This window comes from Aulonocara stuartgranti (genome assembly GCF_965226115.1).
Source record: "Aulonocara stuartgranti genome assembly, chromosome: 16".
NCBI classification, from domain to species: Eukaryota; Metazoa; Chordata; class Actinopteri; order Cichliformes; family Cichlidae; genus Aulonocara; species Aulonocara stuartgranti.
Genome location: NC_138952.1, coordinates 6272027 through 6295370, shown reverse-complemented (window position 1 = coordinate 6295370; position 23344 = coordinate 6272027). Strand labels below are relative to the sequence as shown.

At 40.2% G+C, this 23344-nt stretch overlaps 1 protein-coding gene and 1 long non-coding RNA gene across 5 annotated transcripts in view; both read right to left on the bottom strand.

The window, feature by feature from the left end:
• LOC309691086 overlaps nucleotides 1–15091 on the bottom strand; it is a 115200-nt gene extending 100109 nt beyond the window's left edge. For 3 of the 4 annotated variants that reach the window (XR_014271881.1, XR_014271882.1, XR_014271883.1), the window contains exons 1-2: nucleotides 14900–15091; nucleotides 14738–14814 (exon numbers count right to left, since the gene is read on the bottom strand). This is a non-coding gene — a long non-coding RNA (uncharacterized lncRNA). Of the gene's footprint in view, nucleotides 1–5167; nucleotides 5202–5401; nucleotides 5512–14737; nucleotides 14815–14899 lie in introns of those variants that run through there. The other variant, XR_014271884.1, reaches the window with a different exon arrangement.
• On the bottom strand, nucleotides 8954–12011 carry LOC309690210 (uncharacterized protein). Its single transcript, XM_082507135.1, has 2 exons — nucleotides 11704–12011; nucleotides 8954–11099 (listed from the first exon to the last, which is right to left on the bottom strand). Exons 1-2 carry the CDS (start codon nucleotides 11771–11773, stop codon nucleotides 8992–8994), a joined length of 2178 nt encoding a protein of 725 aa, XP_082363261.1. The 5' UTR covers nucleotides 11774–12011; the 3' UTR covers nucleotides 8954–8991.
• Nucleotides 15092–23344: the final 8253 nt, after the last annotated feature.

Here is a 23344-nt window from a genome sequence, read left to right as displayed (position 1 = left end):
GTCAGACTAAAGTAACTGTTTGAAAAGCTAAGCTATACAACAAGGAGACATTGAGAATTTCCTTTTAGTTCTCACTTTATTTGATATTGACAAAAGTTAGTCAATTTTGTCTGATGACAAGTTACAAAACAAACAGATTTATTTTTAGAATTAATATTTTGTTTCTAAGTGGAACTGACAATTTAGTAGCCTGTTTTGTTTGTTCTATTTTGAAACTTAAACGCTTCAGCGGCTGCCTTTTATGTAGTTTGCCATATTTGCCTTTATTTAGCTGAAAAAGTCTCATGTTCCTTAAGTACATCTACCCTGTTGAACTTATTATGGGAAATAAATATTTAAATAAAAACAAGCTGCTGATTATTTCACATTTTACTTGTGAGCAACGGCACATTTAAAATCTTACAAATATAGTTATTTGGCTTATATCGTGATAGATATCGTTATCGCCTGAAATGAAAAAAAAAAAACATATCGTGATATGAAAAAATCTTATATCGCCCAGCTCTATGCAATAGTTAAATTTAGCTGGTGTGCAAATGTCTCTAATCCTAGTCTTTGAATCAAGGGCTTGAAATCACTGGATCAGATCTCCATATTTCTTAGACTGTTGTCAACTGAGTGGCCGGGTGACAGCAGTCACCACTGCTTGTTCTATTCAGGGTGTACGTGACTACATGTATTTTATTTGGAAAGCTACTACTAAATTATGCAATATCCTGTAGTATATAAAGTAATTACAATAATTTCCTCCCTGGCTGGTAAAACTCTTATCTACTGGCATTTATTTAAAAAACAAAAAACAAAATGAGCAGCGAATGAGCCACAGGATGCTTTCAGATTGCCTCCAAGTAAACAGTGACGACAACAGGATCGTATGAAGATAGACAACTGTCTTACTACACAATCACATTTTTCCAAACCTCGCAATCTTTTCTTTTTAGATAAGCCTTCCTTAAAGGGAACATCTAAGTTCAGTCTGTTGCTGTTATGTAGTTACATAAATCCTTCCACGGACTGCTTTTTTTGAGTCAGCAAAAGCCGGTCATATTAAAAGCCCCTGCTCTGTGACCCTTTGTGAAGCCACCGTCTTGGCCGCCAGCCCAGCACACAAAACATAGAAGGGAAAGTGCTCGTCTTAAGGAGGAAAGCACAGCACAGAAGGTATGTTGTGCTTGAGTGCCATGCCATTGGAACAGAGGAGTTTGATTCTAAAAATATCTACCTCCCACCACACTCACACTCCCAACACGCAATGCAGCCTTTGCACTGGAAGACCTAACAGCTTGACGGCAATTACTGCAAAATTGCTCTTATTTTCTCCAAGTCTTCATAATTTCCAGTCAACTTTCATCAGTTCATGTGTGTTTGTGAGTGAACCGGCAGAGGAAACGGGTAACGCCTTGTCGCTATTTAAAGCCCGGACTATTCCAGGTAGGCCCTGAAACTTTTCTTACTCTACCATGCCAAACATTTACCAAAAGTCTCTGCCTGACACCTGTGACCAAGTCATGCAAAAGCAATTACTGAAAACCAAACACAGACATTTCATGTGTAAGGCCCATCCCAAACCCATCAGTTATGCGGGACTAAGCAGTAAAACCATTACAAGACGATTAAAATTCACTCAGAGTAAATCACGTTTTTTCCCTTTAACTTACATTGGTTAGCAATGATGGAGTAGACACCAAAAAGCCTCCATGTGTGTGCTTAGTCTTCACAGACCACAGGGCTGACCACAGGCTCTGATGGATATCATCTATGGAAATCACTGTTCACCACCATCGTTACATCTCAGATAACTCTTTCTGGCAAAACTGAAATGGATGCGTGTGACAGTGGTTTGACCCCATCCAGGTGGTTTGCATTTGGAGGAAAGTCTATTTATAGGCCTGTTAAATACAAGCCAGGTGTTGTCATAAAGCCCGGGCAAAGCTGGTTGGTTCTCTGGTGTCATGAGTGGCATAAATAGAATACACAACTGAGACGTGGTTAGCAAAGGCAGCTGGGAAGAACATGTATGCGGTCTAGTGTAGTCAGGCTATCTAAGCTACAAATCAACTCATGAAAATTAGAATGAAAATATTTGACTACAGGGTAAATAAAAGGCCTGCGGCTGGTAGAAGAATAGCTACATTTACATGGCGCGTGGTATAATGATTCTAATCGCATTAAAAACCAAACACAAGATTAAAAAAATGCTCCATATAAACACCTAAATCTGAATAAACAGCTGGAATTTCAATGCAACGGAGTAAATGTTTTCAAAAACAGATTAAAAGAAGAATTCTACCACACAAGAGCTTTAATGTGATTCACTGCTGGCTGCATTGCCCCTTGCTCTGCATTCATGCATCCCATCTTGGCCTAAAATGCGTGGGGATGTATGCTTCTTTGATTTCCAAGACTGCTGGCTTCCAAGCTCAACTACTCTGTGAAGAGTTTGTTTTCAACGTAAAATCTTATATGTTGTGCTTTTCCTTTTGAGGGTGCTAACATGAACCCTGGGCAAAGTTTTAATAATGTGTTATAATGTGGTAGTTGGTGCTGTTCCCTCATAGCAAGACGTTTTTTAGTTGAGGATGCCTTCTTTATGGAGTTTCAATGTTCTCCCAATGCATGGGGGGGCTCTTTTCAGGCACTTTGGCTTCTTCTCTTTGCTTGTTAGGTTAATTAGAGAGTCTAAATTGCCCCCGACTCCCCACCTTGGTTGCCTCTTGCAATTAATCAGCACAAAGGTGGTTTAAAGGGAGAGGGGCCATAAAGGATAGGAGCTAAAACAGCTTATTTCAGACAGAATGAACTGAAGGACTGAAAAACAAGGATTATTTTGAACCATGAGTCATGCAAAGCATTTAACACTGTTCTGATTGAATGTGTTGTGACATTTAAACACAAGACTAGAATAAAATCACATCCCATGTAAACAGCTGACCTGAATTCTTTAGTCGGCAGGAAGCCGTTTGTATATTTTTAAGTTCCATCTTGTCTTTAGCTATTCAAAATTGCATGTGACCCACAAGGGTACACATAACAAAAACTGTGGTTAAGAAATGGCTGCTCACTGGGAACATGGCAACAAAGCTGCATTTTTGTATGAAAGGTGCATTACAAATCAGATGTATTTTTATTATTCCAAGTTAAAAGCTGCCAAGTTAGAGTTTTAGAAAGCCTACTTTAAACAGACCGAGTCCTGGCTAACTTTGATCCAAGGAAATAAAGGCAATGCCTTGCTGACCACAGATGCCATCCACTTCGCTGTCCTCTGGCAAAAATCTTTCCCAACTCACAAAGTCTTCCAACCCACAGAGATCTGCCTGCTTCCATTCTCCACTCCATCACTTTGAATCTGATCCTTCGAAGCCCGATTCAAAGTGCGTATTGGTCAGTAGTCTGGGTTTTGGTCCACCACAATCAAACACAATCCCTCTCCTGCTGGTGTTTTGCCCCAGTGGCAGACAGGAACAGGAAAAAGGAGACAAAATGTTAAAATGTTAAAAATGAAATGTGAAAAAAGATGCTTATGTTCGCTCCAAGTCAAGATTTCCTGTTCAGTCGCTCAGGAACACATCTTGGAGCTGGAAGTTTCTGCACATGCAAATTCTTTGGATTGTTTTCTTTTAAGAACCGTGCGCCTTATCCCTGCTCACGATGGCAGATAATCCACGTTGTGTTTTCACAGTGCTGTTCTTACATTTTTTTGTTTTTCCTCTGAAGTTTAGACATCTCTTGAAAATTCCTGGGAAAATCCCAAACTGACAAATGTGACAAATCTTAACATGAAGGACTGAGGTTGGGAAAGCTGTGGAATTTGGGATTTTTTATTTATTTTATTTTTTTGGCAGTACATCTCAATCGTTCAAAATGTCAACGAGCTCTTTAAAGCTTAAAATACCACAAATAGCAGTTGTGAACTATGCAAAGAATGAATGCCTAGCACTGACATCAACCAATTACATATTTCAAATGTGATCCAATTACAAGAAAATAGTCCTTATTCACAGAAAAAAAACATAAATAATGTCATTAGATCCGGTCAATTAAGAATAGCAGAAATGTGGAGAGCTTCAAACCCATTCTGCTCACACAAATATATGATGACTGTCCCGAAAGAATCTCAACTGCCTGGCTGTTCATCACAGCCAACCTTTGAAACAATTCTTAAAAGCTAAAAGAAATTAGAACCATTTCAAAAGCAGAACAATGCACAAACAATGTATGCTGATTATCTTTGCCACAAGCTAAAGCTCACTACATGTTCTGAGTCAGGAAAAAGTAATAGTGCTGGTATGTTGTGCTCCAAAGTCCACAGTCCAAAGACCTTGGCTGTGTTAAAGCAGTTAGCGAAAAACTAAAACAGAGCCAGTTATGAGTGTGTTGTCCAGCAATTGCGCCACTGGCGTGTTTTGTTTGGGGTGTTTGGGGTTTTTTTTGAATTCCAAGAATCTTTACTTTTCTGATTGCATGTGGAACTCAACTGTTCTAACTCTCACCATCTCAAAAGTGTTTCCGGAAATATCTTATAAGTTGCTTTAAAAAGTGTTACATGGAAATGTTCCGTCTTGGAGAGAGTTCATCACCATCATCAGCAGCAGCAGCATATTGGCCGTAGTATTAACTTCACCCTTTCTACAAATAAAAAGAAATTCTGATTTGGAACTTGGCTTTGTAATTTGGGAATATTATTCTAAAGTTAGATGAAAATGTGTGTTTTTCCTACCACATTCAAACTGTAATATCTGTCAAACCAGTCACCTGATTTGGACTGTTATAAATAATGTGCTATGTATATGAGAATATGCTAAAAAAAAAAAAAAAATCAGTCCCATACCTACAAAGCTGTGGTTTTTACAGGCCTCCAAATCTGCTGCCAGAGACTCTACATCTTTCAATCCATCATTCTGTGTTAACTTGAGCTACACCCCTGAGAGTCCATACATTTACCCTAAAACATTTCAAAGGTCTAGCACAACCACTTCTCCACAATGGGATATTAAAATGGACCCTATAAAAACTGGTCAAGGAAGACAACTAGCAATAACCCTGCTTTCATCAATTACACACACAAAAAAATTAAATACTTTACATTTTACATCATTCCTATTAAAAAGTGCATCTAAACCTTGGAATTTTTTTTTCAGGCCAGGTGGGAAATCTTTTTTTTTTGTTGTTTCATGCAGTGTATCTAACACTGTAAGGGAAACCTGGAAACAGACATAATAGGAAACTTTAATGCTAGTACATTCCATACTGCCATGTGCAGTTTAATTTGCTGTTGAAATGCGTGCTATTGCATCCATCAACACACATATTCATCAGGTCTGTTTATACAGTTTGGGTGGTGCAGCTCAGCAGACGAGGAAATGGTAAGAAGTCTGCTTAACAGTAATTTTCTTTTTTTTACCTCAAAGCATTCTCCGTCAGTGCCCCAGTCAGCTCTGATTTCCTCGGTTTTGCCTGCCCCAGGTTCAGGTCCAATGCATTTAAGGCGTGCTGGTCTTACGTCTGTGGCATCTGTTGAGGAATGTGATGAATGCTGTCTGTACCCTTCTGACAGCACTATACTCGCATGATTTAAGCCCAGACGATCTGCTCCACCCTGATGCCTGAGACTGAGGCTGATGTTTATACTTAGATGTCTGGTACTTCAAACATTTAAAACATCTAACACATTCGCAGTATGGCCTTTGCATTCAAGTTTAAACAACTCGAAACGTAAAAAAAAAGAAAAAAAAAAAAGAAAAGAAAAAACTAGTACATATGCACTTAGCTTAAAAAAAAAACAACAACCACACAACAGTAGTGAAGCTTCCATGGGAAGGCACATCTGAGTGATGTGCACCTCTTCTCACAAGAGAAGTCAACCATGCTGCTGCTATTACAGGTGCAACACACAAATTTCCAAGACTGGCTATGTATACAGCTGACAAGAGTAACAAAGATTCATCATATGGTGGTGTTATCCCGTGGAAAAATCCAAATGAAAGACTCTGCTTTAGCTATGAAGGTGTTGCATTCAGTTTCTTCCCTATACTGGTTAGATTATTGGTACCTACCCAGAGCCATTTTTGCCATCACCAAAAGGGAGTGAGTGAGTGCACAGTGGACTAATAGCAATGTCCCCAGAGCAACACATGACTCACAGCTAGGGCTGGGCCATATTATACCGTTCACGGTAATACCAGTATAATGTTAGACAATGATAGGAAAATGAAATATCGCGATAGAATATAAGTAAAACGCGCATGCGCAGTGCCTTTGTTTTCATACGCACATGGCTGATTGTTGAGTGAAACAGATGAACCAGAATTGGTTTGTAAAAATGGTGCAACTTCAGTGATGTGGAACTGGTTTGGTGTTTGTCCGTCAGATACACGACAAAGCACTTTTTTTTGCAGAACATGCAAGCGGCCGTCGTTATTGTCGTATTTGTCGGACTAAGATGCTCTTAAATCTGGGAGTAATCTGGGTCCTAAACCCCCCTCTTCAGGTCAAACGAACGCTGCACTGAGAGTTAAAAACTGTCTAAATTCTTTCATCTTTAATAAAACGATCAGCATTGCTGCTTTACCAGGTGTAACTATGAAGTTTAACTTCCAGGCATCCATGAAAACAAAATGTATTACATTTAACGGAGTTAGAAGTTAGCAGCAAGCTAGCGGAAGTTAGCTCGCTAGTTTCGCTAGTTACCTAAGCATGATATAGCATGTTCTGACTGAGAGATTTCTGAAAAAAAAAAATCAAACGTACAGCTCTGCTATCACTTCCAACATAAATGAAGACAGGAAACTAAACAGCAGTGACGTTTGTAGGGTTACTGAAGTTGGGCTAGCTGATATATAATGATGTGCTACGTGATCGCTAGCGACACAGCTATGTTAGCATAACATAAACAGTGAAGCTGGAGGACGAACACTAACACTTTTCCACTTATAAAAGTTAACGTGAAGGTTCCTCATGGTTAGAGACAAATGCAATCGCATGGCAGGATACTGTAAACGGACCAAACTTCAGTCAGGAGAACAACTGAGATAATCCATCCACAATACGAGGTTAGTCATTAATATACTGCAACAACATGGGAACAGAGCAGCTGCCAGAGAATTCAACATTAATGAATCAATGGTACAGAAGTGGAGGAAGCAAGAAGAATGAGTTTAATAAAGTTTGATTTATCTGACTGCTTTGTTTCGCTTAATGTGCCTTATAATCCCGTGCACCTCATGGTCCGAAAAATGCGTACTGCACACTGCAGTTTAATGTTGCAAAGCACCTCTTTTTAACTTCAGTGGATATTATACATGGTTATGCTCAGGATATGTCAGCCCATTTCTACTGGAAATGCCTTTTGGTTAAACTTTCAGCAAGGAATTTGCATTTGCACTGTTAAATTTTTATAAAGCTTTAATGTACATAAAAACCAGCTTCTTGTTTAAGTGAAAATAAATGGAAGGTTGTCTTTTTGCGCTAGTAATGTTGTGGAGTTGTATTTTGTCTCGCATCAATTATATCGTCAGTTATATCGTTATTGCAAATTTTCAAATATATATCGTGATAAATATTTTTGGCCATATCGCCCTGCTCTACTCACAGCCCACAACTCTCTGCGTTTTAATGCACAAAACTAATGTAAATTAGACTTCAGAACAAACCTCTAATCTCTTCATGCCTGATTAAAAATATAATCTGACAAAAAACCCTGTTCACATTAGGTAAAGTCTTGGCAGTTCTGTAAACTTAACTTATTAAATAAGCACTCTGAGAAAACATTTGAAGCAACATGTTGGTAAAGCTTGGATATAAAGACCATGACAGACAACAGCTCTTTAGAGAACTGCACCAGTTCTGCAAGAAATCGGTAATCATTTTTAAATGCTAACTTCCAAGGAAGCAGGAGCAGAGGGTGAGATGATGTGCTGCTGTAATTTACAGTAAACGCACAATAAAAATCATTCACTCTAATAGTCCCTGCAAAATAAAATAAGCTAAATTCCTAATTCAGCTGATGCCAGATATTAAAAACCCTCCAAGATCAGAAAATTGGAAAGTTATTTGACAAGAAGGACTCTAAAACTTACAAAACTTTAACATTTTTAAATACAAACCATAAATTTTGACCCTAAATCATGTCTAATACTGAGAGGGGGTCTTTGAACAGTCTTGGACAGCTTCTTTTCTTTGTCAAATTTAAGTTTCCTGATCTAAAGGCAGAAAGGCATTCATATGACCAAACTTTCGACTATCTCTAGAAAGAATTTCAGAAGGCGTTTATCCGTCAGGTGACCAAGCAGACTCACTTAGACACAAGCTGTATGTTTATAAGGGCTGCCACAAATGATTATTTTGATAGTCGACTAGTCACCAATTATTTTTGCGATTAGTCGACTAATCAGATCATGCATCCATTGGATAAGAGCAGATGCACCAGCAGCATCTGCTCTTATATAACTATCCGTTAGCTTGATAGCATAATTGCCTAAGTCATTTTTTTGTGTTTTCGGAAAACAAGAAAAAACTAATTTTCTAAATATCACATGCATATTTTTAATTGATATTTTCACAGAACATTTAAGTATATGTGAGGAAAAGTATGGAAAAAGAACAAAACCCAACATCATTTCTTTTGTCTAATAAAAGTGACTTAGGCAGATTATGCCTATGACTTAGGCAGTTTTTCTTCAAACTATAAAATGAACATGACATACTATAATGTAACCATAACACACTGTAACTTTTCAATTTTAATCACAAAATGGCAGCTAGAGTAAGGAGACTTACTCACTTCACCCACCCATTAATTTGCAGAGGAGGCCTGTAGGCTCATAAAAGAGGTGTGCGTGTGTCTATGTGTGTTTGTATCTGTCTGTGTGTGTTTGTCTCTCTCTTCTCTCTCTTTCTCTTCGTGTGCGGGTGTGTGCGTGTGCGTGTGCGTGTGTGTGTGTGCGCGTGCGTGCGTGCGTGTGTGTGTGTGTACTATTTGGTAGGCTATGTATACTACTGATGAGGAAGATCATCATAGTACTTGTGGGCCACTCTTGGTAGTACATTTTTCATTGACTGTAAGTCACTGTATTTCCTCAGGGTGATGGGCAACTGAGCAGGAAAGAGTGGGATCCACTTGAATGGCTTGTTGTCGGGTATGCTGATGCGCCGAGGCAGGTCTTCCCAGTCAGATTCAAAATCCAGCTTGTACCTGATCCGTCCATCAGTCAAGTACTGCAAAGCCCGGAGGTCATGGACTGTGGGGTCCCCAACTTTTTTGCCGGGTCGAATATTGGTGACATAGGTGCCAGATAACTTCATGAAGTCATTGTGGTATAGTTGAGTCACCCTGTATGGGGATGGATTAATGCGTGCAGCCTCAAAGATGACAACGTAATCTCGTGGAGTGTAAACGTCTTGCACAATGCGCCGTTCAATTAGACTGTGCATGGAGTCACACTCCATCTGTGTGTGGCCTGCAACTAGAAATTTCTGCTCAATGCTGACACCATGCTTCATGGCCAGGTAAAGGTAGGCGTTGCTGATGGTAGCACACCGGTTCTGATACCCGCAGCCATCACTCCAGACAATGACTTTCTCAATGTTTCTGTTGGCCTGTAGGACAGACTCAAAGTGGTTGGACTGCAGATGTGCAAAAACCTCACTGCTGAGGGAGCCTTCATGTTCTTCCCAAGCATAACAGTACCCATCTCTGTTGTTCATGTTGAAGCAGGTAAAGTTGTGCATCTGTAATTTAGTTTTGTAGTACATTGTACTTGCTTTTGTCTGGGGGCAAAGAAGAACGCGTTGAAGGTCCATTGTCCACACTGAAAGTGTGTCACTGGATTCATTTTTGTCTGCAGCCTTTTCAGCTTGAGCCTGACTCTTCAATCTCAAGTGTGTAGCAAGAGCATCCTCATCTGTATTTCCTACCTTGGCGCTTACACAGATGTCACATTGGTCTTTTTTTGGAATGAACACAGAGTAATCCTGCTCTCCAAAAACCTTCCGAAAGTATGTCTCACTCACAGCACGCTTTCCATTCTCATTGGCAGCATTCTGGTATTCCTTGTGAAGCTCTCTCAAAACTGTTCCTGGCTCCAGGAACTTCTTGTTCTGATAAGAGGGAACCTGGCGGCAGTAATGGGATGGGACTGTAGGTATTCCAGAGAGCCACTCTTTCAGGAAGGCCTGGTCTCCATCTGATATTGGCATATGAGGACCAGTCTTGTTGATCTTGGGGTTGGGCTGGGTATGAGTGTTGGGTTTCATGCCTGCAGTTAACCATGATCCAATGGTTCTCAGGGCAATACCAAGTGTGGAACAGAAAAGATTTTTGCACACAGGTATTTTGCATCTATCTGAGAGTTGCAGGTGGTATAGCAGAGATGTTGTTCTCCTTGAATCAACACCACCTTTCTTCTGTTTTATGGGCACATTTTCAACAACAGTCTGGATATACACCTTGCGTGTCTCCCAGGAAGGCATGGACCAGAAATTGTTGAAGATTCCTCTTCTCTCAACTTCAGTCAGTAGCTCACAACTTCTTTTCGTTGACTTGAAGCAGTGCTGTGATGTGCATGGTGGGCCCATGGCCTTTGGTGGTCTCTCCTGTCCCATTGTATTCTTGTAATTCTCTCCCTTCAGACGCTTTTCTTTGATGACATTTTTCTTCCACGTATGGGGCAGTGGACGCTTGTGACGAACAGCAGAAGTGCTGGGGGTTGGACTGGCTTCCTCTTCCTCTGCTTCCACCTCCCCTCCTTCCTCTTCCTCCCCTTCATCTTCGTCTCCTTCCCCTTTCTTTTCCTCTCCTTCATCTTCCTCTCCTTCTCCTTCCTTTTCCTCTCCTTCCCCTTCCTTTTCTTCTCCTTCATCTTCCTCTCCTTCCCCTTTCTTTTCCTCTCCTTCATCTTCCTCTCCTTCTCCTTCCTTTTCCTCTCCTTCCCCTTCCTTTTCTTCTCCTTCATCTTCCTCTCCTTCCCCTTTCTTTTCCTCTCCTTCATCTTCCTCTCCTTCCTCTGGCTGCTTATCAGTCTGTTGCCCCATATCAACATAATTTCCTCCTTCTCCCTCATCTATATCCACCAACTCCTCTAAGTTCACATCAACTTCCTTTCCTGATGATACAACAGAAAATAAAATGCTGTTGGAGTATCTTAAAATGGTAAATCAAGATGACATCTAAATCTACTTGTGTAGTCAAAATGTCTGCTATGTAAAAAAAAAAAAAAAATCAATTTGTACTATTAATATCAAATCAAATCAATTTATTTTTGTATAGCCCAAAATCACAACAACAGTCGCCTCAAAGGGCTACATGAATATTACTGGCAATAGAGTTCAACCAGTATCAGTCATTTGAACACAGTCAATATAAAGTCCAATTTAACAATTAACAATGAACCCAGGGCGTCCCCCGTCCTTAGACTCTCCTCCTAATAAAAAGCAAATGTTTGAAACATAATATAATTTGCAAACTTGCTGAAAATGCTCAAATTGCCTTTGAAATTGCCAAAGATTTACTCTGGTAGCATGCTGCTGTTAGCTAGCTGCTAGCTTGTACTACATTACTATGCTAATGCTACACTACTAACGCTAATGTTAGCTAGCCATCATACTTTGTTTGCAACAAAAAAGTAATCTTTTAACATGGTCATAACCTCTTTGATTGAATGAAAATACATTTAGTGACCAAAAAACTAAAAAAATATGAACTTTTACCAGATGTAAATGAATCAAAAAGAAGAGCAAGGGCTTCACTTGCGGTCAACCTCTTCTTCTTATCAGCCATTTTGCATACATCAAAACTGCCTAAGTCAAATTGATTGTAGCAAAACTGCCTAAGTCCAATGGTAAAACTGCCTAAGTCAAATGAATGACTTAGGCAAGTATGTTTTTTGACTCTTATGAGTGTTGTGATTGGCCAATGACATAGGCAGACGGACAGGATGATGCAGCAGTGGTAGGGGAGTAAAGTTAGGCAAAAATCTCAATTTGACCAAAAAATGACTTAGGCACTTATGCTATGAAGCTAACGTATCATTAGCTTACAGCTTTAAGTGTTTAAGGTATGTGCTAACTAAAAATAAAGATAATATGATATTTTATTAAATTTTAATGAAATCTGGAGATTGTTTAGGTGAAGTTTAATAAACTCAGCCGTCTGCTCCTTGCTATCTAAAATATAACAGGACACTGGAGTATGTTCTCAAGCATCTCACACTTCTGATAATCAGTTGTCTGCTTGACGTTTATTCAGCTGTGTAGAAACTATAATTTTAATCTCAGCCAAACCGATTTACTCAGGAACAAATAAAATACTGAAAAAAGCCAAACAATAACATTTTTAAGTTATCTAAGTGACTTATATATCATGTTTAACCTGAGTAGCGAAAGACGGCGGTGGGTTTGAAAACGATTTGCCGGGAGTCCGGTGTTCTCACGGCTCTAGTGAGCCTTGAACCCCGGCTAGCTATCGAGCTGGTGGGTAACAGACGTCTCGGAAAACGTCGGAGCACTTTTGAAAATATGTGATGTTTTGATAAACTGAGCAGATATTTGAGGTTTACACAGCTACATTCTCGCCTGAAAATATGTTAAACGTTTATTTTGTGACCCAGAAAGAATAAAAAGAGTAATATTAAAACTAACCAGCTGCCGCCATTGTTGGAAACTAAGCAGGGCCGCGCTATGAATTCTGGGATAGGTTGGGCCACGAAGTATACACCCGACCCATCCTTCAAATCTGGGGAAATGAAACGCGCATTTGTCGGGATCTTCGAATTTGGACAGTCTTCGTCGTCTGGTTGTAACATAATCGGCCTACAAATGCGGGCACAGGAGGATGCGGTTCCTGAATTTGGATACAGCTATGATACCGGACACTGCTTCTTCTTCTTCGGAGTTTAACGGCAGCTGGCATCCTTGTGCATGCAGTGCTGCCATCTTCTGTTTCAGTCCGTTATTACACTCTTAAATCCTACTACTTATTCCTGCGTCTTTTGGGATCTTACAAAGCTTCAAACGACGCGTCAACTATTAAATTAGTCATCGACGATTTTGATAGTCGACGTAATCGTGACTAGTCGACTAATCGTGGCAGCCCTAATATTTATATGCACAGTTGTGACCATTTTAATCAAAAGAGATAAAGGTAGTGACTAAAAGACGCTAAATTAAGTGATGCTGAGCTCAGCATTACAGGTAGGGTGCTCAGAGATCTGAAGTTAGCTGCATCTGACCAAGATATCTCCTGTGTGCATCCTTTGTGGGATTTTCAAAATACGGTAGACTCAGAATTCACTGGAGGGATTTGTTTTGTTTTTATTCCATCTAAACTTCCGGTGGGCAAAGCCATCTGAAATACCCCACATCAACTGAACAACACATTGTGAACAAAAGTTCTACTGTAGCCTTTGTGACTTTCAAGCAAATACCTCTGTATTAAAATGCCTCAATTCTGGGAACCTCATCTAACTTAATCTCTATGAATAAATCATGCTCGCATTGTAATTTCACTCGAGAGTTTCTGTCAAGTAAATCAGACCACAAAAAAGCTATGGTAAGGAAATGAGTTGTGAAGAGAAACTGATGGCTGTGAAACCCCCCCCCCCAAAAAAAAAAAAATTCAGTCAATAATGAAAATTCAGCTTTGGCTTCTGGACTGGATTTTTATGCATCACTTGGATTTATAATTAAAACGGGCAGGAAAAGAACAGCGTCAAAAGCAATATTAAGTTGTAGGCAGCTGTTGTGGCTTTGTGACATGCAAGTATTGCGCAAAAGCTGCTTTAAGACCAACATGACATCTTTCCAGAACGCAGTTAATCAAGAAACCAAGTCACCACGGGCTGTCACAGAGCAGCGCTTATTGAGTTTGTGGAATGCACTTTTCAGTTTGACCACAGTGAACCGACTACGCTGGACCATTTTCTTTCGCTTATGGTTTTAAGATGTTAGGATCTAATCTTGGCTGGTTGCAAGTGGACATACTTATCAGATTAGTCAGTAGATCTCAGAGGGTTCATCACCCGACCCGCCAATAAGTTTGCAGCAGGGAGCATGCAGCTCCAGTTGCCCTCCAGTTGAAGGCTTTATGGTCAAAAACACCCAATGTTTCGAGCCTAATGCCCCACCAGAGGACCCTGTGTCCCACACCGCACTCCAGCTGTTTGGTTTTTGTTTAACTTGTATCAGAAGTTCAAGAAAATCTAAGGTGAAAAGAGAGAGTTTCATCTAAGAAATGCACAATGTTTCTCCATTTAATGAATAACCATGTCGCCATAAAGATTGCAATTCATGAGTAAAAATAGTGGCTATTATTAACTTACTCTATGAATCACTCTGCATGATCACTGTGGGATTATGGACAACTTTTTCTGTGCCAGCCTAATCTGTGGAAATAGATATAGTCTGCTACAGAATCTCTCTCTCCATCCACATATAACAAAATCAGGTGATGATTTTTCTACACAGCCACGTTTCACATATGCAGTAAACATCAGCTGTGAGCAAATATGGCAGATAACCTCTGACACGTGTTCTATCCAACAGGTGACCTTTACAAGATGGGAAAACGGCACCAGCTCTTAAAGAGCTCTCTCCGGGGTGCTTCTGTGTAGGCACACGGCTTTACAGCAAGCTCACACTTCAGACAAAAGCACTCCTCATTCAGAACGCGTTCATATGCATAATACCAATCTAACGAAGCAAGGCCAGAAAAACAAACCCGACAAACAAGCTGTATGGGACTCACTCTGTTTGCAGGCTGTCTTCCTTTCCCCCGTGAGCTGAATGTTTATTATCCATACCCAGACATTTCCACTGGAGTTTCTGTGGCGATAAATGTGCAGCTGTTAGCACCAAAACAATTAGCTTTCTAAGCCATCGAAGAAAAGCTTAACGGTGCTAAACTTACCTTCATTTGTTTAACTTCCCGTTATACGACGTCTGTTTTAATTCTTAATTAATTTCACTATCTGAAAACACGCGCTTGTTAGTTTATTAAACAATGCTAGCTCTTCTTTCTTCCTGTTAAGAGTTGAATATTTTACTGTTTAGGACAGCTGGCCTGTCCTCTCTTCTCTCTCCCACTGAGTTAGTGATACGCACTTACACAGCACCGTAAGGGGGCGCTATTTGACCAGTTGTTAATTGGAAGGTGCAAAGTATTTAGAAACATGTTTTTTAAGTAAATAAATACAGTTACACTATGGTTGAAATGTAACATTGCAACTGCAACATAATATCGAAACAGAAACACAAGATAACCTTTATCGTGTTAAATACCTGACTGTCGTATATGTGGTTAAATCAGATATTTAACCAAACTGTAAATGTAAATATAATACAAAAATGACACAGAGGTTGCCCGTTGTTTGCAAGTGAATGTGTTGACCAACTGGTCACACTTTCAATCACAAGGTAGTCACAAAGGATACTTTCAGACTTGGACTGTCTGTAGTCCCGCTTAGACAGATTGGTGAAGGTTTGCAACTAATCACCATCCAATTCATAAATGAAGACAGACTCCCAACATGACCCAATCAATCTGAGTCAGTCTGCAATGATGAACACAACTTGTCTGCAACATGTCTTTTTGCGAGTGGTTCCCAGCTGGTTATATTATGGTTACATAACTATATAAAGCAAGGCTGCCGAGCACCTGTGTCATTTTGCATGAATAGCTGCAACTATGACAGCATAGACGGCAACTATGTCACCACTTGTGAAGGAATTTCTGTTTTAAATTCATGAGTTTATGTCTGGAGTCTAATGTAAGTAGCAAATATGAATTTCTGTGCATGCAGATAGCAACCGACTGATTAATCACAGACTGAGTTCACTTTATTGCCATTTTATTGCATATTGAAGCACCAAACTCCCTTAGAATACAGCAACTGTCTGCAAGTGGTTGCAGAACTGGTCCTTGTCTTTGAAGCAAGTTTCAATTCAAGAGGACCGCAAGTTCATTGCATACAGTTGCAATTCTTTTCATCATGCGGTGGATTCCAACTTTTTTTTGGCTTTAGCAGAACAAGGAAGTATTCACTTAATACCTGAAATCTATTACTTTGGTGTCTTATTCTATCTATTTGATCTATTTACTATTTAGCTCTCTGTTTGAATTTCCCTTCTGGGTATCAGCTTTTTCCTCATCACAATTTTACATTTGGACCTGAGGAACTAACTGGTGCAAACCTAAATTGAACATTCACACACTTGTAAGAATGAATGGGATATGGGAAAAGATTGTGATTTCAGTGTTTTTCTTTTCTTTAACGGAGCACCATTATCATGTGTTACACAAATGTTCTGGCCAGAGCAGTGACCAATATATTTATGACTATGCAGCATAATATCTAGCTCCCCAAGGAGTGTTTACAAAAGGCAGGAAATTACACGAGTTTGGAGCTTGTATGGTTTCCCACGCTGACTGGGTGGCAGTGACAAAACGGAAAGATGTCCAATGGGAGCCCTGGATCTAATCTTAATTACTGAGAGGTCTTCATAGTTAATGTACAAAATTGCTCCAGGTACATTCATACTCTGACTACACTTGCATATGTTTCTTTCATGCTGATGTGGAAAGTTTCCTCTGAGGTCTGTTTGAGTTGAGCTAAAAGAGTTTTAGAGTCAGACTTATGATTCATTTAGCTCTGTATGAACTGAGAATCACCAGTGTATTTCATCATCATTATTATTCATGAGAGAGTTGGAGCTGCACTGCCCTTAGTAATTTTCTTTATTGGGAAAATCCATCACAAACTCATTTAAGGATCTCTTAAGGCAAACCCATGATTTAGAATAAAAGGAAGGCTTCCTCTGGACAACATGACAAATTAATGACGTGTCTGCAGTTACTTTCATCTCCACTGGCAGCGCTGTGAATATTTCATCCCCTTGGGGAAACTCTTGACATACACTGGCAGCGCTAACTTATAGAACAGCTCTGCCTCTTTTTTCAGTCAGTTCTGGTTGGCATCCACTACAGACAACTTGGCCAGGGGCTTGAGAAGCCGGTCCAAAAGGCCCCTGCCATGTTTACTGTTCTGTACAAGCCTCAGCACGGCACAGCATGGGTGGCCCTGCTACGCAGTCGCCTTGAGTCTCATTGAAAATGCGGCAGTATTATGGAAACACCGCACCCATCTGGCTCAGGTTTTACCCAGCACATAACAAGTCAGCCCTTATGCTTTACATGAACTATATGGATACTGTTCAGGGGAGGTTTGCTCATGTTCCTTTATATGGACGTGGGTGTACTTAAAGTGCTTGTGAATAAACATAATAATGTCTGACAAATAACATAAGTGGTGAGTTGCATAGCTTTGGATCTGCACTCCATATTTACAAGGACCACAAAAATCAAATCTTCCATCTCAAAAAACTGAACTTAAGCTTCTTGTCTGTGTACACGTCATAGACTGTATGAAACAAAAAGACGTGGCCACCGTAAAATAACCAATTTGTTTGTGAAGCTGAGCCTCTTGAACATCAAAACCTAGGTGTTGACGTTCAACAGAAGCAATGAGCAAGGGCTGGATTTACCAGTGACACATAGAGACCAGTCGGCAACCATCTGGCAACCACTGGTCACTGGAGAAAAATGTTGTATTCTGTGGTTGGTGAGTGGTTGGTTGAGGCTTCTGTCAGTTGTATAAAATAAATTGCTAAAGTCTGAGAGACCAATAAGTTTGTGTGGGGAAAAAGTGAGACAAACTGGAAACAGAGACCTTTCAAGTATGTTCTGTGCCTTAGCACAGCAACTCAGCACACATAAAAAAGAAATGTTTTTTAGTTTTCAGAAGAGCAAAATGAACACAAACATTCCTGATTCCTGTTTGTGTGCACACACCTGTCCAAATACAGATGATTCAGATTTAAAAGGTGTCATTTTTACTTTGTGAACATATTCTGTTTCCAGTTCATGTTACACGTTTCAGTAATACTTGGCGAGTAATTTGCGAGTGTTTGCAGTCAGCATCCTCCATGTAAAACATAAGCGACTGCAGCAATTGACCAAAGTGATCACAAGGAGGTCTCCTTGTGACCAGTTTCACCATTCACCAGCCAGCAACTTCCAATAACCAACTGGTCAAAGAATACACATCAGAAAACTAAGGTTGTCCAATCTCTATGCCTGTGGACAATGCTTGTTGCTATGGTAGCTAGTTTTCAATCACTAAAACACACCTCGCTTTATTATATTGTATTAGATAAGGCCTGAAACTAATGATTAGGACCGTAAACTCATCAGTACATTGTTTGTCAAGGCCATGAGTGAGTTGAAGGGGTTGTAGCGAAGTCATTTTCTTATAGACTTCCTCACTTATTGGCCAGGTGCAGTAGATGCAGAAGCTAACTTCTGCATTAGCATTTGTTCTTGTCAGTATGTAGTGGAACTGTTACTCATCGCAAGCTTTCACAGTGCCATTTTTTAAATAAAACATGTTCGTATTGACAGTATGCCAGGTGTGTGTATTTTTGGGTACAGCTCTGGCTGCTACAGAGGCAACACAGTCCAATAATTCTTGCTTTCCTTGGCTGTTTTATAGCTCCCTATCCCCCCGGGAAACAGGACGCATACTCAACAGGCCGCTACTCCTTCAAGAGCCTAAAGAGGCAGGCAACCATTCACTCACACATTCACACATTTGCAGCCAGTTTAGAGACATCAGATAGTCTAATATGCATGTCACTGGAGTCTGAGAGGAAGCCACATGGAAAGACCCTATCAGAACAGCAGATTAGAGGGTAGAAGCTTCTTGTCACAATGCTAACCAATGCTGGATCTCCATGTCTTAACCTGATATATCGTAGCTATATGAACCAGCACTAATCAAGCTCTTATGTAAAGGTCAGACACCCAAGAAGGTCCAATTATTATGTAACTGTTCTACAATTAAAGCTGCTTGCCCTTCAGAGACCTTAACAGTGGCTCAACAAAACAATGTGTCTTATAGTCTTTGTTTGGTGTTCCTATCACCATGCATTTTGCATGTGTGCCCAAGGAAGTGTTTGCATTATAAATGTGACATGCTAGCCAACAGTGACGCACGACATAGCATATGGTGCTCCTCCAGTCTTAATAGTGCATTGGACCTCAGACCTCAGTTACAGCATTTCTGCAAATGGCTGGCAGTCATTCCTGTGTCCTACTTCGGTTGGACTCTCGTGTACGTTAGGTCAGTTCAGGTAATGGGCTTTTTTGCGTTTTATCACTTCAGCTTTTCCGGAACGCTCCATGTTGCACCTCGGAGATGGTTTTCAGACTATAGTTTGGAACACAAGTGGGTTAACTCTGTGGAGTTTCAGACAAAATAAATCATTACAACATTTGGATGAAAAATCGCAGACAAACATAAATGCACTCAAATATATGCACACACACGCTTTGAAAACAGTTTAACATGGTCAGTGTTTCTTGCTCCATTAAGAATTCAAGGGCCAGGATGACTCACAAGCGTTTCATCTGTTCTTGGTGTCCACTACAGCAGTGAATCCAGCGGCTTGCAAAATATGACCAACCGCTGAGCTGCTCCCTCATCCGCTCTGTCCTGTTTTTACAAGGGCCCGAAGCTTTCACTGACTCAAGCCCATCCTGTGACGGGTCATAGGTTACTGTAATTTAGCATGTGCGTTCAGATGGTAGTCATTCAATTTTCCTCTTCCTTTCATGTACTTTTCTGTATGTGTGGCACTTGCCGTTACTGCCATTTTCCAAGATAACAACTGTCAAACAAGACTAATTGAATTGGGAGTGGAGGGACGGGGGTGTCCGCATAAGCTGGGGAGAAGGAACGACTGAAATGATTAATGGCGCAGTAATGGAAAAGTACGTTCCTGCAGCGCCAAGAATGTTTAATGAACTGAAGCTGAACAAAAAGGAAAAGTGAAGTGGGAACTTTAGGAAAAATGAAGAAAACAAACAGAGGATGAAAAATGAGTTTTCACAGGACAAAACAAAAAAAAGGGAGATAGTAGCACTGCAGAACATATAAAATGGATTATAACAGTGGGGCGTATGAGTGATGAGATTTTCAAAAGGAATATGTCAACATTTCTGTAAATATCCTTATTTGCTTTCTTGCTTTGCCAAGAGTTAAATGAGAAGCCTGAAACCGCTGTAACATGAGAGACTGTTAGCCTAGCGCAAATACTGGAAGAGAAAAAACAGCTAGCCTGTCACATTTTCCACAATGAGAGCAGGAAGAAGGTGCAGATACAACCAGACAGGAAGAGACAGTTTAGGTGGTTTATTTAAAAGGTGGAGTAGATGCTCAAAGACAGGTTGGCAGACAGGCAGGCATGCAGGAGACAGAAAATGGAAACAATCATAAATCAGACAACAAAGCAGAGCAGAACTTCTAAGCCAAGTTTGGGGAAAGGTGCATGAGTGAGAACAATGGAAACATCGATGATTCTGGTGGATTGGGAACAGGTGCACCGGCTGTGAAAGTCATGTGACTGAAACCAGAACGAGAGCATGAGGACATCTAAGTGGGTGGATGTGGCTTGACACGAGTTTGAAACACTCCCGATGGGAGATCGGATGAGGTCAAGGAAAGATGTGAAGGACAATTCTAAAGAGCTTAGAAATAAAAGGTGCTCTGACAATCCAAGGCTTCTCAATGGCTTATCATTCACAATCCCTTAGCTCCATCCTCACTTAGAATGACCAACATTTGGATGTAGTGTGCTCCCCCCCCCAATGTAACCCAGTGATTGAACCTGTAAACTTGTCAGAAACATGTTAACGGAAGGCCATTTTCCATAGATCACCTATGGAGATCTTTTTGCAACCACTAGTATCGCCCTCTAGTGTCCATTAAAAAGAATGCAGGTTTAGGGCACTTCAGTGTTCAATGTCTATGAATCGTCTAAACACGGGCTACAAAAACACATCTTAGATACTTTGCCTCATCTGTTCTTACTGTGTTGCTTCACACAGGCCGTATCAACCTGAATTCCCTTTTTGCTCTGTTCTTTCTCTTTTCATCACTGATAAGACTCCACTAATGTCTTCATCAACTCCCTAAATTCCTCCCCCCCATACATTTGGTGCTCCCTCACATTCTCCATAAAATTAACAACTCCATATCTTAAACCTTTGGACCTGCATTTGCCTACTGGTTCCAAAAATGTAAAACCAGAAGAGATGGACCTATGCTCCCGAATCAAACCTCAGAAATCGCAGGTGTGATAAGCCAGATGTTGCCTACTCATTTCAATGTGTTGACTGGTGAAATCTGTCAAGGTGTCCCTGCTGAGATAATAAATCCATCACTGCACCCCTCCATCCATGGGTGTGAGCAAATATTTCGTTAGAGCAAAGGATGAATAACAAATGACGGCTCTTGTCTTGAAAAATATGCTTTGGCCTACAGTGAATATGGTGCGACACGGTTATTGATTCCCACATGATCCGAAGCTTCAAGGATAGGGAAAAAAATTACAGGCAAGAATCAAAATCGTTGCTGCCTGCATGTTATCATTACGCTGAAATTATGGTCATTATAAGACATATTGAATAATATTGACTCTCTGTTATGTGGTCACGTTGAAGGCTAAACAGATGCGAGCAGGGAGTCTGGAAAATTTGGAAAATAACTCTGCTTACATCAGCAGCACTGGGGAGTGATGTTGGTTATAACAAGCTACTCCCATGCACAGTTTGTTTACAGAGACGACACCCAGATCAGAGTCTCGCCTTCTCATTACATGAACTATGCAGCGGGGGAAAATGTCACGAGTTGTATTCAATCTGCTGAGTGTGACAAGGCAACAAAGCTCAGTGTGACAGAGACTAATAATGCTGAAGTTTCACTGCGTGGGGATATTAATGACATTAGTAGAACTAACAGCTGTGTGCCTGTGTGTGCATATACTGTCTTTGCATGTGGACACAAAATAATGAATTGACTCAGCATTTGAAGAGAATATTTGAGAGTGTGAGTGTTATTTTAGGCAGTCTCAGGGAAAAAAAACTTTCACTGACTGATCTTTTTGAGCTTTAGATAAGAAAAAATAACAATCTGTAATGTGTTTATTAAAGTTTCTGGCAGACGTGAGAAAGAAAAATGAATTCATATTTTCCCGAGACCAGAAATTATTCTTTGAGTCCTCCCAGTGTAGTCGATGTACTCTCAAGGTCGATAAAAAAGCTTCTGGAAAGCCTCAAAGAGGTTTTCTTCTTAACAGTTTGTGCTTAGTTATTCAAAGAAAATACTTTGTAATCCAAAAACATTTGGATATAATGTATCATTCTCTGAATTTGCTATTTATCTTTCAATTTTGGTATTTTTGCATTTTTTCATTGTTTTCAGTTTTATCTGTATTTTCTGTTTTAATTGACCTGCTTTTTACCCACTTTTGGTTGTTCAAATACATCATGAATTCTGTTAACAAGCTTCAAGTGATTGATTTTTCAATTTATGTAATTTTTTAAATCATCATCATGTTTTCTTCACTGAATTTGTCAAATTACTTCTCTTACAGCTTTTCATAGATTTTTTTTTAAAAATTGTACATCCATCCATGTGGTTATCGAGACAACAGTTAAAGCAAAGACCTCCATCACCGCAGCTACTTGGCCTTCTCCCAGTTTGATGTGCCTGAAAGGACTCATCTAGGAGGTGTCCAGGATGTCAGATGACAAAACACCTCAACTCACTCCTTCACTCACTAGAAGAGTAGCAGCTCTACTCAGAGTCCCTCACAAATGACCGAGCCCCTCATCCTATCTTTAAGGGAAAGCCCAGACATGCTTTGGAGAAAACTAATTTCATGCTTTTGTATATGCGATCTTATTGTTTTAGTGGCTACCCACATTACAGGCTTTGTATTTTAATTGTAAGTTATTTTAATTTTCCACTTCTAAAGACTACACTGTAAAGTTTGGCTGTGAACCATCGCTAACAGGCCCAGTGTAGCAAGATTTACTGCTGCAGAAGCCTTGTTGTAGGCACTTAAAAAACAAATGACAATGTAAACAGCCAAATGGACCGAGACGTGTCAGCATCAGTTAATGAAGATCACATGTCTGAGATGGTAATTCATTCTGCAACACAATCTCTCTATGGGGGTTCCTCCCATAGCAGTGGTTCCTCGAGGAGGTGATTAGGATGTGCATGAAACGGGAGTCAGAGGCCAGGCTGGTGGATGAACATGTGGATGAACCCAAGGCCAAAAGCTGCCACCAGCAGACTAACCACATAAACAGCATGTGGTAAACATTGGATCACCTGTTTTTGATATGACTGGCAGCTTATACACAGGCAAAAATTGAATAACAAGGGAATTTTGAAGAACCATAGCTTGCATGCACGGAGACAACCCCATTTAACGAATGCAGGCAGTG

What these genes read in the sequence shown, in the direction of transcription:
- LOC309690210 (XM_082507135.1), bottom strand. Translation starts at nt 11,773, where the DNA reads ATGGCTGATAAGAAGAAGAGGTTGACCGCAAGTGAAGCCCTTGCTCTT. An exon ending in TTTTGATTCATTTACATCTG is followed by an intron (nt 11,100 to 11,703) that starts GTAAAAGTTCAT and finishes TTGTATCATCAG; the next exon opens with GAAAGGAAGTTGATGTGAAC.